This window comes from Helicoverpa zea, chromosome 21 (assembly GCF_022581195.2).
Source record: "Helicoverpa zea isolate HzStark_Cry1AcR chromosome 21, ilHelZeax1.1, whole genome shotgun sequence".
Lineage (NCBI taxonomy): Eukaryota > Metazoa > Arthropoda > Insecta > Lepidoptera > Noctuidae > Helicoverpa > Helicoverpa zea.
In genome coordinates this window covers 5142869-5162779 of record NC_061472.1, presented here as the reverse complement: position 1 = coordinate 5162779, position 19911 = coordinate 5142869, and the positions used below count along the sequence as shown (strand labels likewise).

At 34.6% G+C, this 19911-nt stretch overlaps 1 protein-coding gene across 1 annotated transcript in view; it reads left to right on the top strand.

The window, feature by feature from the left end:
• The window catches only part of LOC124640839, a 37709-nt gene extending 18331 nt beyond the window's left edge, over positions 1–19378 (top strand). Inside the window, exons 2-3 of the mRNA XM_047178775.1 lie at positions 17044–17166; positions 17771–19378. Coding sequence (XP_047034731.1) covers positions 17044–17166; positions 17771–18354 — 707 coding nt within the window. The 3' untranslated portion in view covers positions 18355–19378. The remainder of the gene's footprint in view (positions 1–17043; positions 17167–17770) is intronic.
• The last annotated feature ends 533 nt before the right edge of the window (positions 19379–19911 follow it).

Genomic DNA, 19911 nt, shown 5'->3' with positions numbered 1-19911 from the left:
AATTTTAAAAAAGTTCCTATATTGTTTCCTATTTGAGTAATATACCAAAAAGTATTTGACAGATTTCGTCCAAAGAGTAACGTAATGGAAAATAAATTGATAAAAATGTATGTTTTTTGTATGTGATTTTAATTGTTCCTTATTTTATATTAAAGTACTAAACATTACTAACAAATAATACCAGTTAAATAAATCCAAGAGTTTTTTATTTTATTTTTATAACCGAAACCTTATAGTTGCGGAATGGAAGAAATTTTGTTTCCAAAGGGCATTAAATTACTTATATTTCATAAAATAAAACAGAATAAGAGGTTCTATTATTATTTTCATATACAGAAAAGAATACCACTTGTGAATTTAATGAAAAAAAAACGAGTTAAAACAAAAAAAAAAAATCGATACATTTTTTACAATGTACAGTTTTTGTGAAAATGACCGTACGGTCATTTTCACAAAAAGTGTACAATCGTGTTTTGGGGGTGTCCCACAACTTTTCTTAACTATTTAACAAATAATTTCCACATTTAAGTAAAATATTACTAAAAATAAGGATCTATGGTTAGTTGTTAACAATATTATATATTGTTGCCAAATAAAAACACAGTCATATTACCACAATTTTCAAAAATACTAGCAGGAGGTACCTATTTTAGCGCTGTCCCACTACAAATCACAGTAAAATAACATAAATTTTACATATTTTGTAGACTTATCTATATTGATTTGATTGATTTTTCTGAAAGTATAGTTGTTTAAGATTTTTTTTATAATTGTACAAACAGTGTAATATTACACAAAATATTATAAATAATTATATTTTTGTGAGGACATAAATTAGCTGAAGTGGAAAATTCCCTTCCGAAACCTCATTTTTTACGAAAGTTTGCAATTTAAACTACCACTTATGCATATTTTTTGTCAATTGGCAACATTTGTAAAGCTGTCATGGCTGTTTCTACCATAATTCGTCCATTTTGACGGCGACCGGCAAACGACGAAACACGTGCTGTAACAACGGTCCGTTTTTGGTATTCCACAACCGCAACCAATTTCGAAGTAAGTACTGAATTCTATATCTTGCATATTATTTTGATATGTTTATGAACTTTTAATGAACCCAATTTGATACCAAGTTTTTTGATCTGATGTGTTAGTTAAATTTAAATGAAGTAATAGTGTTCATGGGTAGTATTCCGATACTTCTGTTCCGTTACCAAAACGCAGGTAACGTAGAATTGGAAGTAAAAAGTTTCGGAATGGAATTCTTAGGAAGATGGTACATTATATTCATGTCACTTTGTATCTCTGAACAAGAATTCTAATGTATTCAGAAATGCTTCAAATGACACAAGTTCTAGAAAAATGTACTTATGAATTTTAATAATATTGACATGAGTACCTATCCAATTTTTTTTTTCAGGTACTTAACAAAAATGGTTATTTTTGCAAACGTTGATAAATACCTAACTAAAAATGATTTTATTTTATTGCAAGAGTCATTATGGCCGTGGGTAATCACTCATTTTCGAATTGCAGAAAAATGTTTTGGTTGTGGATTTCCGACAACTTTGGTCCATAAACCATACCACTTTATTATACACGATAACACTAAAGTGAAGAATTTAATAAATGTTGACTTTTTTTGGTGTCAGCAATGCACATTATATGCAATATATGATCATTATTGTGAAGATGAATGCGATTATTGTGAATAAACAATTCTTAACAAAACGAGCTTTTAAGAGTCTCTACCTATAGTAATATAATGTGGTTGTCATTTTGCTAGGATGTAGGCTCATTACGTCGTATTTGTATATTATATCATACAATATTCAAGTATATATATTTTTTACTTTAAAGATGCCACTTACGCCAGCTGAAAAAATGAGAAGATATCGGGAAAAACTTAAAAAAGACCCCGAAAGGTATGAAGAGTATAAAAAGAAAGATTTAAATAGAATTAAATTAAAGAATAAAAAAATAACAGAGTTATCAGAAAATGAAAAGGTAAACCAGAGGAAAAAATGGAGAGAACAGAAAAAAAGACAGAAAGCGAAAAAGACTGACCTTGAAAAGGATAAAACTAAGAATAATGAACCTACATCCTCTAAAACACCTACTAATATATGTATGAACAAAAAGCATTTATTAACTATTAGAAGGTTGCGGCGTATGTACGAAAATTCTATCAATAATAATAAAAAGTTGTGTAAAATTATTCAAAAAACAAGAAAACAAATATACCGTTTAAAGGTTGCAAATAGAAAAACGATCGAAAATTTAAATGATAAAATAATAAAAATGAAAGCAAGAGAAGAAGTTATGGAAAGTGCTCTACGCTCAGTATATAATAAAACAAAAAGCCAAGCAGATAAACGTGTACTTAAGAGTGTTGTTAACATCGTTGCAGTGAAGAAGAACAAATGTAAATCATACGTTGCAAAACTGTTAGGATTACGTGGGCGTATAAGAGTTCGACAACCGGCTTAAAAATTGCGAAGAAGTAAGATTTCAAAAGAGATGAAATTGTTTTTTGAACGTGACGATATAAGTCGTAGCACAAGCGGAAAGAAAGAATGTAAAAAAAATAATCAAATTCGATATCTTACTGATAAACTTTTCAATTTGTTCAAAATTTATAAAAATGAGGGTGGACGATTTAGTTTTGCAACTTTTTTTAGATATAAACCAGCATATGTACTATCACCTAACATACATAACCGAAATACTTGTTTATGCATAAAACACAGCAATATGGAAATGATGTTTTTGAGTTTACTTAGAAACGGTGCTTTTCCTGAAAATATTAAATCACTTTCTGACGTAATTGCTAAATTGTCTTGCGATCAAAGTTCCTACAATTGCATGTATGGTAGATGTACAATTTGTGAACATTTTAAGCTAGGAAATTCTTTAGTAGGTGAGGCACTACTTAAAACTGTTCGTTGGGAACAATGGGAACGTGTTGATCATAGTTATGAAAAAATGGAAAAAGGAGTTTTAAAAAAGTATATAACAAAAAAGACTATAAAAAATCAGAAACATGGAAAACTAGCAGAATTAAAACAAATTTTTGAAAAAAATATTCCTCTGTATAAAATTCATATTTATAATTTCAAACATCAACAAACTAAATATAGAGAGAAAATACAAACATTAGGTCCGCATGAGGCAGTAATACTTTGTGATTTTAGCGAAAATTACGAATGTAAGTTGCATCAAGAAGTACAGGCCACTCATTTTGGAGCGTCGAAAAATCAAATCACGTTACATTGTGGCATGATTTACTGGGCTTCCGGATCGCAATCATTTTGTTCCGTTTCTGACAATAAGTGTCACGAACCAGGCGCTATTTGGGCTCACCTGTTACCTGTTATTAAGTTATTAAAATCAAAATGTCCTGATATTAAACGCATTCATTTTTTTTCGGACGGACCCAGTTCACAATACAGACAAAAGAAAAACTTTTTCCTTTTAAATTTTTATACGACAGAACTAGGCCTTGATATGTGTACATGGAATTTTTCCGAAAGCGGGCACGGAAAAGGAGTAGCGGACGGAATAGGCGGTTCTGTTAAGAGAACTCTCGACAAACAAGTTGCTTACAACTGGGACATAACAAACGGCAAAGAAGCCTTCGAAATGCTTAAGTCAGTATCAAAATCCATACAGTTTTTCTTCATCGAAGATTCAGATATACAAATGGTTCAAGAACACGTTCCCATTGATCTCAAACCAATACCGAGGACGATGCAAATTCATCAGATAATAAGTTTTGCAAATTCGACTTACTTATTGAATAGATTATTAAGCTGTTTTTGCAAAATCGAAAAGGAGTCTGAAACCTGCAATTGTTATGAATTGAAAAAACATGTAATTCAAAATAGCCCAGTAAACATAGTTACGCACACTCAACCCTTACCCAGAACTGTTATGATTAACAAAGGTGGCGTGACACCACCCATAGCTTCCACGAACACTTCATATCATCTATCCTTGAGCTAGTTACACGCCCTTACCAAGAACTGTGATGGCCTGATGCCATGGCATGCGGAAGCACCTCATATCGTCTGTCACTAAGCTTCGCCTGGCCTTGGGAAGCTTCCACGTGTATCTGCTACCTAAAATTATCCCTAATTCTGCGTATGTGTGCGTATTGTATCCACGGCACACACGCACATGCCATATTAGTATTTAAGTTCATGTAACGTAGTATTAAGTGTTCTTGTCGTACTTGCTGTCCTCATAAGATCATGTATTTAATCAAATAAATATATTTTTTTAAATATCATAGTGCGTTCATATTTGACTGGCGCAGCCGGGTCGGATTTAGAAAAGTCGCGAATAGTGTTGCGTAATAGGCACTTAAATCGGTCGGTACGTCATCCTAGACGCATAGACTCTAGATCCGTCGAACCTACAAATAAATTTGTCAAGAACGCGTGACAACCTCAAGTACAACAAGAAACGGCATGGGATCGAGAAAATTGTGAGTAGACCCTTATTCGCATTTCCTTCTGCACCTATGATTATATTTTACCTGTGTTTATTTGGACTAATATCGCCATTTTCATAGGATATACTGAAATAAGTTAAAATCGCTGATTTCCGTATTAGTTAATATTAATTATATTTTGTGTATTTTTACTCAAACTTCAGTGAATTACACAGTATTAGTTTTAGCCGCGTATTTCGAACAAAATCGTCGATTACGTTAATTATTTACCCTAAGTAAAATATACAATTTGTAAAAAATGAATCAAATACAATTAATTCCTAAAGAAATTCAGAGCATCATCCCTAGGTTTGATGGCGATGAAAAGTTATTAAATTTATTCATATCTAAATGTGAATATGTAATTAGAAGTTTTCGTGGAGAAAACAACGCAGCACAAGAGACTTACCTCTACCACTGTATTACGAGTAGGTTAGTAGGGAAAGCCGCTGTATTAGTCAGCGAGAGAGAAAACATCCACACGTGGGAAAACTTGAAAGAAGTATTCCTACAACACTTTGGAGATCCTAGATCTGAGGCTTGTATTAGCATTGAGCTAGACAACCTTAAAATTAAACAAGGTGAATCTTATATAGATTTCTGCCATAGGATCCAGAATGTTAGGAGTTCCTTAATATCAAAAGTGAATATATTAACCGATGAAGGCATAAAAGCAGCCAAGTATATTATATACAATAATGCAGCTCTTAATGTATTTCTTTATAACTTACCGGAGGATATGATAAAGTTCGTTCGATTAAATAAGTGTACGACACTGGAATCGGCTCTTAGTGTAGTCACGGAAGAAGTTAATTTCCAAACCCGGTACAACACTAAAAATAAAATCAAAACGGTTACTAATAACAACCAGGGTAATCAAAATCCGTTACCAACTTCTACGAACCCTGTACAATACAAATTCGGAATACAACAGAATAACCAACAACCTTTTAAACAAACATTTAGACCTAACTGGGCACAACCCAATAATAATAGGTTTACCAATCAACAGCCGCAAGGTTTTAGACCAAACTTGCCGCAGCAAGTTAGACCTAACTTTAATCGACCCTTTAATGGCCCACCACAGCAATTTCCGCGCGCCGTAAATAATTATAAACAATCAGGATTCTTTAAAGCAAATCCTAACCAACAGTTTCGATTTGGAATAAATAATTCTAATCAGCAGCCTAGGCATACTACTGACGTTACCATGCGTACCGTACGTAACAATATGCTGAACGATCAGGAACAACCTGATCACGACTTGGAAAATTACGATTATGACGCGATAAACGTCGAAGAACATAATGTTGAAGACAGTAATTTATTTAATACCGATTGCGAAGAAATTGACGAAAATTTTCAGATGGAAGCCTCTGTGGAGCTCCAACCGAAATAATACACCTAAACTATAGCGGTCTTAAACTGCCGCACATAAGGATACCGGAATTAGACTCAATATTCCTTATTGATACGGGTAGTACGCGATCCTTTATCAATGAAGAATTAGCATTACAATATTTCAGCCACTATATTAGTTCAGAACCATTTGAAGTTATTAGTACGCATAGCCGTAGCAAACATAGTGAAATAGCTTACATCCCTCTCCCAGAGACATTTAAATCACATTTACAACATAAATTTTATATATATAACGTAGATAAAATACATAATGGATTAATAGGCTCAGACCTGTTATCATTGCTAGAAGCTAATATAGATATGAAAAACTCGGTTCTTAGGACTAAAACTACTGACATTCCTATATTATATAACCCATATTCACAGATAGTGATACCCCCTAGATCGGAAAAACGTGTTAAAGTACCTACCATGCTACGCAACGGTGAAGCAATACTTAATTTCTTACAATTTTGCCCAGGAGTTCGCATGCCTGACGCAGTAGTTAACTGTATAGACTCATTCGCTACAACGGTGATTCAAAATACCACCGATAGCGAAATGAAAATTACCTTTACAAAACCTTTTAAAGTTACTAAACTAGATTCAAGTCCTGAAACAATTAATTGCAATAGTTTAAACCCTGTATATAATTTAGATCAAATATTGGAAGAAAATTTATCTAAGTTACGTTTAGACCATCTAAACTTGGAAGAAAAAACATTAATTACCGACTTATGTACAGAGTATAAAGACATATTCTATTGCGAAAATGTTCCTTTATCATTTACCAACCAAGTTAAACATAAGATACGTACTAGTAACGAAGACCCCATATACATACGCCCATATAGGCAACCGATGAGTCAAAACTTGGAAATTCAAAAACAAGTAGATAAATTATTAGAAAACAAAGTAATTACCGAATCACATTCCCCGTGGAGTGCACCAGTACACTTAGTACCAAAAAAATTAGACGCTAGCGGTGAACAAAAGTACCGTATGGTTATCGACTATAGGAGACTTAATGAAATTACCATAGACGATAAATACCCACTACCTAATATAACAGACCTATTTGATAGACTAGGTAAGGCCTGTTACTTTACAACAATTGATTTAGCCAGTGGATATCATCAGATTGAAGTAAATAAAGATGATCAACCTAAAACAGCCTTTACAACCCAAGCAGGACATTTTGAATTTAAAAGGATGCCTTTTGGTTTAAAGACGGCACCCGCAACATTCCAGAGAGCCATGGATAATGTGCTCCGAGGACTCCAAGGAATACACTGTTTAGTTTATTTAGATGATATAATAATCTATTCTACTAGCTTACAGGAACACATAGTAAAACTTAGGAAAATATTCGATAGGCTTAGACAGACTAACCTCAAAGTAACATTAGATAAGTGCGAGTTCCTCAAAAAGGAAGTTCTGTACTTAGGTCACACTATCACTAAAGACGGTCTTAAGCCAAATGACGATAAAATAAAAGCAGTATTACAATTTCCTTTACCAAAAACACCAACGGAAATAAAAAGTTTCCTAGGACTAGTAGGTTATTACCGGAAGTTCATAAAGGATTTTTCCAAAATTACACAACCTTTAACAAACTGTTTAAAGAAAAAGAACAAAGTAACAATTACTAAGGAATTCGTAGACGCATTCGAAAAATGCAAAGAACTTTTAACAAATGCACCCTTACTGCAGTACCCGGACTTTGAAAAACCCTTCTTATTAACAACGGACGCATCTAACTTTGCATTAGGCGCGGTCTTATCACAAGGACCTGCAGGTAGCGACAAACCTATAGCATTCGCTAGTCGCACACTTAACGACGCTGAAACTCGTTATAGTGCCATCGAAAAAGAACTATTGGCTGTAGTATGGGCATGTAAACATTTCAGACCTTATTTATATGGAAAGAAGTTTACCATTCTAAGCGATCATAGACCCTTAGTATGGCTTAACTCTATTAAAGAACCCGGAAGTAGGTTAACTAGATGGAGACTTAGATTAGCCGAATATGATTACGAAATTAAATACAAACCTGGTAAACAAAATTGTAATGCAGATGCATTATCCAGGATCAAATTAAATGCATTAGATGACACCTCTATGGCGGTCAACATCGGTAAACAAGCAAGCTCAAAGTCTATAAACGTTTCAGCCGAGGAAGATAATCTAGATAGGACACCTAGACCAAGATCACCATATTCTATTAGGTCAACCGATAGTGAAACCCTTACAGCATCCGAAGGAGCTGACCGATCTATTATAGAGACAATTCATTCTGAAGAGAATACTGATACATCAGGTATTCCCATATTAAATGAAGCCATAGACACTAAACCAAACCAAATACTCATATACAAATGGTTTAAACAAGACCTCAGTGTAAAAGACCTTTCTAGACCTAAACAAAAGGTTTTCGAAGTACACCTGCCATTAGACAACCTGGATATAATTAAAAGATATCTGAAAGAATATATTAGACCCAATATTAAATACTTCATTTATTTTGAAGACAAACGCCATAGAGAACAATTCTCTAACATAATTACAACATTATTTAAAAAGGACACAATTAAAATGTACGAATGTACTAATCGCGTAGTTTATATAGAAGACGAAAACGAACAGCGTGAAATAGTACTTAAATACCACATAGGAAAAAACTGTCATCGCGGAATTAAAGAAACAACAGCTCACCTTAAACGCACTTACTACTGGAGTAACTTAGAACAGACAGTGGCCAGTATAATTAATTCATGCGACACTTGTAAACGAATGAAGTATGATAGAAAACCACTTAAACCCGAATTACAATTAACTCAAACGCAAAACAGACCTTTCCAAGAACTTTTCATGGATATATTTTCCATTGAAGGAACTTATTTCCTTACCATAATAGATGCATTCAGTAAATTAGGTCAAGCATTTCCGATACCTAATCGATCAACACCGGAAGTAGTTAGAGCCTTACTAAAATACTTTTCCTTGTACGGAATACCAATACGCATTAGCGCCGACCCAGGAACAGAATTTAACAATAACTTGTTAAAAGAAATGTTAACATTCTATAAAATAGACTTGCACATTAGTACACCGCATAATCCAAATTCAATGGGACTAATTGAACGATTTCATTCAACTATAATAGAAATTTACCGACTAGCCAAGTACGAAAGGAAGATCACAGACGCAGCAACTGTTATGACATACGCTATAATGTCATATAACCAGTCTATACACTCAACAACTGGTCTAACACCTTTCGAAATAGTCTTCGGACATACAGACGCTTCAAGTCCATTTGCAATTGATTTCCATAGGAATTACACCCAACAATTAGTTAGCGATCACGCAAAACGCACTAAATACCTTTATAACGCCCTAACCAACAAAATGTTGGAAAACAAACAGAAAATAAAAGAAAAACGAGGTGGAGAAAAACACTTCGACATTAAACCCGGCGATAGTGTTTACGTCAAAGGTGTGAACACTAGACGTAGTAAAGATAAGCCTAGATATGAAAAGGTGAAAATTAAACAGGAACTAAACAAGAACACCGTAATGATAGAGACTAATAAAAACAAAATTCAGAAGAAAGTTCCTGTTAAAGATATCAAACGTCCTTCACAGGTTCGTCCTGGTGATGGCGGCGCAGGCAGCTCTAAGCCTGGCCCTTCAACTGCAAAGGATTGACGACAATCCTGGAGTTCTCCCTATGCGGGAAGGACAAGCCTCTCTTAGCCTCTATAACTGGCAAATAGTTAAAATATTAGACTTAGATTTGATTAATAGAAACTTAGATTATAATATACAAAAATATTCAGAGATAGTTAATTATATGAAAGATAAGATTAAAACATACATTTTAGATGGAAGCCTTGTTGATGCTGAGTTGCAAACCCAATATATTATGAACATAACTGTACAAAGATATAGTCAACTTATTCCGAACATAAGAATCAAACGAGGACTTCTCAATCCTGTTGGGTCCATTATCAAAGCTATTACTGGAAACATGGATAACGATGACGCAATTAGATATGACCATTTAATAACTGACATCCAATCAAAACAAAATACAATGTCAAATAAAATAACTGTAATTACCGAAATGGTAGACGCCTTTGTAAACGTCACCAACGCAACTAGAAATAACTTTATAATTTTAGAGAAAACCATTAAGGAAATAGAAGAAATTTTAAATAAGACACAGTTTCAAAGGACCAAGAGCCTTATTTTACATACCTTCCACTTATTAGTTCACAACTTTCAAATATTATTAACCCGCTTGGATGAAGTGGATACAGTAGTTTCGTTTAGTAGAATTAATGTATTACATCAGACTTTATTAGATACCGATGAATTGTTTAAAATACTCAAAAACATAGAGAAAACAGATAAATTAGCTTTTCCTGTTACTATAGAAAATTTAATTAAATTAGAACATTGCATAGATATTAAGGCCTATGTAAAGGGTAAACAATTAACTTTTATAATGTCAGTACCAACAGTCCAAATAGACATTTATAATTATTATACCTTACACCCATTTCCGATGTACCATACTAATCTTAACCTATCCTTCCTAATCACCCCCAAACATTCCCATGTCCTAGCGAAAGGGTTGAAAATGGTTTCACTCTCCCAGCCTTGCAGAGAGATTGACGAAGGAAAGTTCCTTTGTTATGACAACGACATCTCCTTCGAGGATGAGACCAGCTGCATCAAGGATTTGATGACTTTCGCCACCAGGATAACGTCCTGCCGCCCATTAACAGTCAACGCATCAGATATAAGGATAAAGAACATCCAGCCAAACTCTTGGCTTATTTACGCAGGTTTTCCTACCTTTCTGACAGAGTATTGTGACAGCGAGACGAGCCAACACGACATCTTGGGTACCTATATAATTACCCTAGACAACGCCTGCGAAGTTAAGCTAGGTAAAGTCACATTAAGGCAACGTCGTCTTCAATCCACCGAAGCCAGCTTTCGGAGCACACCTACGATACACCTGCCTAGCATCATAGCACCAGAAGGTGTCAAACTGCGAAAGGTTATCAATTTAGATAATATCGACTTAGAAAGTCTACAGTTCCTGTCTCACACATTACAGGATAACAGTGCAGTGATACATACCAGTGAAAGTCAATTAGTGAATGTGCACAGTGTTAGCATAGGCACCATTGTACTTTACTTTATTTTATTTTTAGGATTAAGTATCATTTTGTATCGTGACAGACACACGATTCTCCAAAAACTCAATCAAAATCATCACCCTCATACTCATAATTCAGATGATGATTTTGCACCTACGGAGGGAGGAGTTACGCACACTCAACCCTTACCCAGAACTGTTATGATTAACAAAGGTGGCGTGACACCACCCATAGCTTCCACGAACACTTCATATCATCTATCCTTGAGCTAGTTACACGCCCTTACCAAGAACTGTGATGGCCTGATGCCATGGCATGCGGAAGCACCTCATATCGTCTGTCACTAAGCTTCGCCTGGCCTTGGGAAGCTTCCACGTGTATCTGCTACCTAAAATTATCCCTAATTCTGCGTATGTGTGCGTATTGTATCCACGGCACACACGCACATGCCATATTAGTATTTAAGTTCATGTAACGTAGTATTAAGTGTTCTTGTCGTACTTGCTGTCCTCATAAGATCATGTATTTAATCAAATAAATATATTTTTTTAAATATCATAGTGCGTTCATATTTGACTACATAGAACCTTCCAATACAATGTTACCATCAACCAGCAAGATCACAAGCACATTAACTGATCCTTTATTAATCAACCTTGATCCGGTACAAAATGAAGACACTGAAAGTTCAGTTTTAGATAATTACTTAATAATAGCTGAGACAATGACACCAGACCTACCAATTTTGTATTTAAATAATTCCAGTCCAGATATAACTGAAAATTACAGCTGGGACGGAAAATTCACTGAATGTTTCACGGAAACAGTCAGCGAATCTATCGTTCCAGATGAAGACAGGGACGGTAAGATAGAAGCAGGGTCTAGTTCACAACCTACAGATGCCAAAGAACAAAAATTTGAAGAGGTGCATGCTCCTGTAATAACAGTACCTTTAAAGGAAACACAAATTATTAACAAAATAAATATATATGACAGTCAAAATAATTCGAAGAAAGCATCTCATCAAAATGCAGGTAACTCTTCACATAGTGGTTTTAAAAGACCAGCTTCTTCCACTATGTTTACACAAAATGTTGCGAAAAAAAATCGTTCTGATCCTAAAGAAAATAAAAACCCTTCTATTAAGACAGTAATATCTCGAAGTTTGGCGTGTTACGCATGTAAAAAAAATACTAAATTCCCGTCGGTAGATGTTACAAAATGTATATCGTGTAAACAATGGTTTTGTATCAATTGCAGTGAAGGTAATAATCATATTGATTTTATATGTCGTAAATGTTTTGGTGAAGAATATATTTTGTAATAATTTGATCTCATTGACTATGTTTAATAATAGCTTTAGAGGTAAGGATAATGTTGTTTAATGTGTAAACTTATTATATACTGTAATAATTTGATCTCATTTTCTTTGAAATGTACAATTATAGTTTTAGAATAATATATTTATAATGTTGTTTTTATTCAAATATATATGTCGATTGAAACATAGGTGTATTTATAATAACTGAAAACTTCGTAAGAGAGTTTACTAATTACGGCATTTCAAACAAAACAAGGCATTGGATGATTTCATTATAATTTTAAAAAGTCCTTTTATCGAAATGAATGAACTGATTTTAAAGAAAATTCGTACGCATAATAAACAAATTAACAATTTTTTTTAAGGCGTTTTCGATGTGGTTTTTCGTTAAAATCGGTTCTGTCATTTCGAAAAAAACGCTCGACGACGCTCGCAAAGACAATTTTTTTTCATGTTAAAAACGTTTTTATACTAATTTAATTTAATTTTCTTGAGAATGTCCAATTAAAGCCTTGGCGAAGGTAAATAATATAAAATTTAATGTTTTCATATGTTTTTAATTTAGTAACAGCGTTGAATGGTTTTCGTAGCTGTTCATACTACATACAAATTGCAATATTTTGAATATTGATGTTCAAGTCTTTTTGTTAATGTACATTAGTCTTAAGAATTCTATTCCGTTACTGGTACAGTCAATTCCGTGACTGTCCTATTTTATATTTTGATTTAAATATTATTTTTAGAGCGAAATTCCATCTGATCGTCATCAAATTTTAACAATTTAAAGGGTAATAATTTGATGTTTATAAATTTTAAAAAAGTTCCTATATTGTTTCCTATTTGAGTAATATACCAAAAAGTATTTGACAGATTTCGTCCAAAGAGTAACGTAATGGAAAATAAATTGATAAAAATGTATGTTTTTTGTATGTGATTTTAATTGTTCCTTATTTTATATTAAAGTACTAAACATTACTAACAAATAATACCAGTTAAATAAATCCAAGAGTTTTTTATTTTATTTTTATAACCGAAACCTTATAGTTGCGGAATGGAAGAAATTTTGTTTCCAAAGGGCATTAAATTACTTATATTTCATAAAATAAAACAGAATAAGAGGTTCTATTATTATTTTCATATACAGAAAAGAATACCACTTGTGAATTTAATGAAAAAAAAACGAGTTAAAACAAAAAAAAAAAATCGATACATTTTTTACAATGTACAGTTTTTGTGAAAATGACCGACTAACTGTCTTTATGGTCTATAATCCGATTTGGCGAAATGTTGTAAGACGGAATCCCTATGAAGTATTTACCGGATCTTCGTACTTTTACGACTACTGCTTATTTCAGCAGACTATGACTTTATATCAGTGTTATGACTAGACTGTGGTATATTCAATGACCTTAATCTACTTGCCAATTGTTATATTAATGGAAGATGGAGGTTTTTCTTGTGTTATATATGAGTTATGGAGCACAAAGTACTAAGTAAACTATCGCCATTTTGTTTGCGATTTTTTTTGTTTTACTTTGCGGAAAGACTGGTAAAGTTTACCCCTTTTTTGCAGTGACTGTGAAACTTTATACCGTTGTAACGCCAACCCGTCTCTGCCAAACAATATAGCTTTAGTTGTTCGTGGTAAAAGAAAAAAAAATAAACATTAAAATATGTGGGACCGTTCTATCTTCGTAGTAAAGTAAAACTAGCTTTTGACAGCGGTTTCACCCACTTCCTGAGCGAACTGCTTTGCGTACCGAGATCAAAAGTAGCCTATATATTCTGATAGCCAAGCTATATTACTGGCAAGTTTCATCAACATCAATTCTGTAGCTTTTGGATGAAACAGACACAAACATCCATACATACAAACTTTCGCGTATATAATTAGTAGGAAAGGAACATAATATCTGGTGTCAGATATATTCGTGAGTTACGTGCCTACGTAATCTGAAGCTGAAATAATTTGTGAAAATCTCGGCACATACTTATGACGCCTTCTCAGAGCGTGGGTCATGACCGACTCGTATTTGCGTAGCTCAACATACAGTCTGACATTTTTAAAGGCCGTGCTTAAGCAGCCAGAAATTCGATCCAAATATACCTGCGAAATAATGGGTTTTATTTTTAGCTGTATAATGTCGACTGTGTTGGAGTACAAGACATTTGTTCCGTTAAGGAATCTTTTATAAAATACTTACCACGAAAAAGCAGCACATAATTTATGATTACATTTATTGACGACGATGTAGACATAATTACAATAAAATAATCCATAGGTGTTAATACATGTTTTTTGGAGGACTTTTTTGTCTGTTTGTACTAAACTACTCAACCGATTAGAAACTATCTATTATTCTTGAAAAGCTGCACTCTTCCCGTGTAACACAGGCTATTTTTTATCCCGGTACCGGCAGTAGTTCCCACGGGACACGGGTGAAACCAAGAGAAAACTTTTACTCATAAAAAAATCGTAAAGTAACATAAATATTTCAATACATACTTAATACCGAAACAAGGAAAAAGTCAATCGACACTTTAACATAAAAACAATAATTAATTTCACGTCACCAATCTTAACGTGAATGAACACGTGTGAACATATACATGCGTCTCGTCGTGATCAAAGTTAGGAAGGATTCACACCGCACCTCGCAAACCCACTACTTTGTTGTTACGAGTGTTTCACCGAACTTCGCCTGACTTATGATATGACGCCTTCTGAGCAATTACTTACAACTAATATTATTTGACTTTACTCTTGTAACAGGCCATATTATAATTTATAACAAGGCTGTATATTGAACGTTGCTACTTTATTGGGTACTAGCTGTTACCCAGCTTCACTCGCATCCTGTGGGTAGTCTTGCCCAAACCGGAATAAAATATAGCCTATGTTACTCGGGAATAGTATAGCTTAGATATAGATTTAGGCATCGATATATTTTGGATCATAACAACACTATTTAGAAGCTTAATTCCCTCAAACCCACTACTTTGTTGTTACGGCTGTGCCGAACTTTAACTCCGCCTGACTTATGATACGACGCCTTCTGAGCAATTACTTACAACTAATATTATTTGACTTGCTTCGACTTCAGTTTTGTATATTGCTATTACAATTTATAATCGTAACTTAGGTCGTGGTTAATAACAGCTGCGTGGATCGATCGATAAAGTAAAGCAACGCTCCGAATATTCGGTTCGTGAATAGGGATCACCTTGTCATGACGATCTCCTCCGTGTTTCGGAAGGCACGTTAATTTGGACACATTTTTCCAACATACTTGGGAAAAGGCTAGGCCATTGATGATGATTACAATATACTTATTAAAAAGCTGTATATTGAACGTACTATAGATTACTTGGATATTTAGGCATCGATATATTTTGGACCATAAACAACACTACTTACCTATACTCCTTGTTTTTGATCTGTTTTGTTTATTACCTCTATAGTGTATATCACCTGTGCTTACAAAAGCTTGTTCTTTTTTTATTGTTTCTGGCGCGACTCCAAGTATCCGACAAAGCCTAATCGAATTTGTTCGATATGTGCACTTCACCCCACGTAAGATAGGTATTTGCCGTTTGGAATTACATTTGCAGTCAAGAAATACGGGACAGTTTTTAGTTAGAATTCTCCTGCCGTTTGTGTACTCTAGCCAGGGGCTAGTAATTGAACATACGAGTAGTTAGTGAGCAAATGCTAATTAAGTACTTAGCTTTAATAAAGGCGTGCGTTTAGTTCGAATTAAAAGTTGAACATTGTTAAACTGTGCTAGTATTTTATGCTAAGTCCATGAATAACTTAAAGATGTATAGGTACTTTGTACCTACTTAAATACTTTTGGTATAGTTCTATTTTTATTAACCAAAAATGTAGCTTGTTATAATTTTCATCAGCCTTTGTAACATCGATCTGTGAGTTAATGTACATATATGATAGGTACATCTTCGCCATTAGTAGAATTTATCCGCTTAAGGCTATCCTTATAGTGTTGAGTAGATGGAGACAAGATTTTTGAATAGAGAAATTCTGTAGGTGGCTTAAATACTTCTCCTTTTTGGTGGATTCCGAGTATAACACAGTGACCTTTCACCAAAATCCCCGTTGATTGCCAGCGACCGAATTGTAACATTTGCTCAGGCGAGTGGTACGTTTGTCCGTCTGTCAGCCATCACGGCCGTCACTCGTCACGGCATAAAAGGGTACATGAGGGTATACGGCTGTGGCTGACGTTTCTAGAATGTTCACTCACTCACATACATAATGAATGTCCTTTATTTGTAGACTGGTACCCGTGACGTACCTGCGTTTTTGTACCTGTTTGTTTGTTTACAAATTGCTTTATCTATATACAAGGAAAAGTTCATTGAAATCGGTTCTAAAGTTTAGGCAATGATCATTTAACAGTTTGACTACACTTCGATGGCATTATTTATGTACCTATCATTTTCTACAACCATGTTATTACAAAACGTCGAGAGATGAAAGATGTTAAAAGATCGAGAAGTGTGGAAATTAAATAGAGGCCTTTTTCCAACTGAGAGACGGGAGAATATAGAGAGGCCTTTAGCTCAGTAGAGGGAAAATATAGGCCTGAAATATTAATAATAAATTACAAATATACTTTTTTTCTCAGATATTCGTCCGGCACGATGTCACTCGTGCGCCCGCGTCAACGGCACCGCATGCGGGGGCACCTGGTCCTCTGTGCTGTGTCCTGAGGACAGGCCTCTGTGTGCCACCGTTGCCATAAGCCCTGGTCAGTATTTATACATCTAGAACTGATATAATATAGTTGGTAAGTAGCCCTTGTATACGAGATACGCGATAAAAACAGAAAACTAAAGCTTCATTCTTTGTTTAGATTAAGAAAGGAAATTATTTTCACTGGCAGTTAAGTAACTACTTAATAAATAATGAAAGCTTCAGAAAAAACATGCGCATTTGTTTGTTCTATAAAAAAGTAAAACAAACAAAATTAAAACAATCAAGGAAATTATACACATGCCGGCAACATTGGCAATCTGTAAATTCACGCCGCTATAAAAACTAAATGTAAAAAAAGGAACATTCAAATGAACCTTGCAGAGAATGCATGGAAATGAAAATAAACCCCTGAGAGCGCCTAAAGGCTAAAGGCGTAATTTCATTACACTCTAGTATGTTATTGCTCTGTCAAAGAAAAATTGCTCTTTCAGCGAAGAATGGTAATGTTATTGTGAGTTGAATAAGCGGTGAGCGAAATTGGATGGAAATTATCATATTTCTTTATAGCTGACGCCCGACTTAGTAATATTATGAGATTGAAAACGTTTAAGGAATTATCGGATATAATATTAAAAGGCTATTCATATTCTGTGCAGATTTCGTGTCATCGCTGGAGTGTGCCGCCGCCAGTGAGACGCCGTGCTCGATAAGGAGTAGCGCGAACAACTCAATCGAAGTGACGTGCGTCTGCAACACCCACCTCTGCAATGCACCGTTCTCGCCCACATTGAGAAATGAACTTCTCAACTTTGCATTCAACCTCACAAACAGTAGCGCCGACGCGGCACAAACCTTCTTCCAGTCATTTGTCGGTAACATCACTAAAGAGAAAATTTACAAAGCGATAACAATTGAAGTCACTGAAGCGACTACGACCATTGCGAGGAACTCGTCTCACTTGACGACTGTGAAAACAGTTCCTGGCACAATGAATGCTGAGTCTATATTGAGGGACTCGGAGAAGCCGAGAGCTGAGCCCTTGAAGCAGGAGCCGACGGCGCCGTCGGATGACGACGAGGACGAGAGCGAGGGAAGTGGCGCGTACGAGGAGCCGCGTGTGCGCAACCACGCCGTGTCAGCCCCCGCGGCCCCCAGCTCCTTCCTCCCCGCCGAGAACACCGCCACACGCATATACACAGACACACTCCTAACTACATTATTCATATACTTTGTAGTCTAGACGCGAAACACAAGTACCCTAGACCTATTCAAAACTTTCTCAACTAAGTACAATAATATTAAGAGAGTAATTTATGAACTATACCCAGAGAATTTAACTGATATTAGCGTTGACCTGTTGGGAACAAATAAGTACGTTTTGTAATTTCACATATTTAAAACGCCTTTTTGATTTATGATGCGAATAACTTTTAGTGTTTTTAGTGAGTACACTACCTAGGATGTAAGTGCCATTTACAATTATGTTATCCTGCCATTAATTCTCTTTACAAAAATAATTATACCATTTTGTAAACAAATAAGAAAAACTACTGTTCATAAAGTATTTTCCAGTTCCTGAAATACGCAGTGATTGGAAATCAGACATTCATTATTTTATTTTAAGCTTTCCTCCATTCTAATTATGGTTTGATATCAATCCACGTACCTTCCTATCGCCTTCATATGTTCGGGTAAATTGTGATATGTTAGAACCCTCGTGCCAAACGTAATATTGTAAATACTAATGAGGTTATTCGATATAGAGTTTCGTGTTCAACAAATTAGGATCGAAAACATAATCTTTTTGAACAATCACAAATATTTAGGAATATATTCACCATTCCCAACATAGACGCGTACACTTAGGTAATGCGAGTTTTTCTTGGACAGATTTAGAAATTAGTTATTAAACTCATATTGCAACAATTCAGCTGTCTGGTAGTTTGGACTCGATAGTTTATGAAAACGTAATAAAATCAAATTTTATTAAGGCGTTGATGAATTTATAAGTACGAGTCAGAAATCGATCTGAAAGATTAGTACACGATATTAAAAAAAATAAATAGCTAGATTCTGAGTAAGGGTACTTTTAGGGTATTTGAAAAACTTGTATAATTCAGGATTTTTAGAACATCAGGCAATTTGCTGACACGCTCATCTTTATTCATACCTATAGATATAGCGTCAATTAAAATCACCATCGATCTATTGTTTTTAAAAATGTTGTTGTGATTTATTAATAAATCAATGAAAATAGTAACATGCATTTGATTATTTTTTCGAAATTCCACACACTGCTTTATAGGTATTATGCTAGTTTTTCAGTTAATAAGAAATCCCGGTGCCAAAAGCACTTAAAAGAAGATACATCTAGGTATTTGATATATGTATGACATAAAGACTTAAAATGTCACGTTTCTATATAAAATGGGACTAGTTTTTTTTTTTTTTAACTCATACCCTCTTATTATAAAACGTGGTATCAAATAAGTATCGGCTTTTGTACTACCTTTAATCCAGCTTTAAGTACGACCTTGAAAAAACGTTATTACAAAACGCAGTTTATCGCAAGTCCTATTACTATCTGTAGTACAAAAGATAAACCATCGAGCCCCCTAGTTTAACTGCAGTACTTAGGCACTTGTCTCACCGGCAACGATTAACGAGTAACGAGTAGAGCTAGAACTAGAAACGAGTTAGCGAGACGCGGGGAGCGAGTGCGTAGTTCCGATATTTGTGTAGCTCGGCTATAAGCGAGTGTGCGAGTGAGGCGGGCGATTACTCGCAGAATTCATCA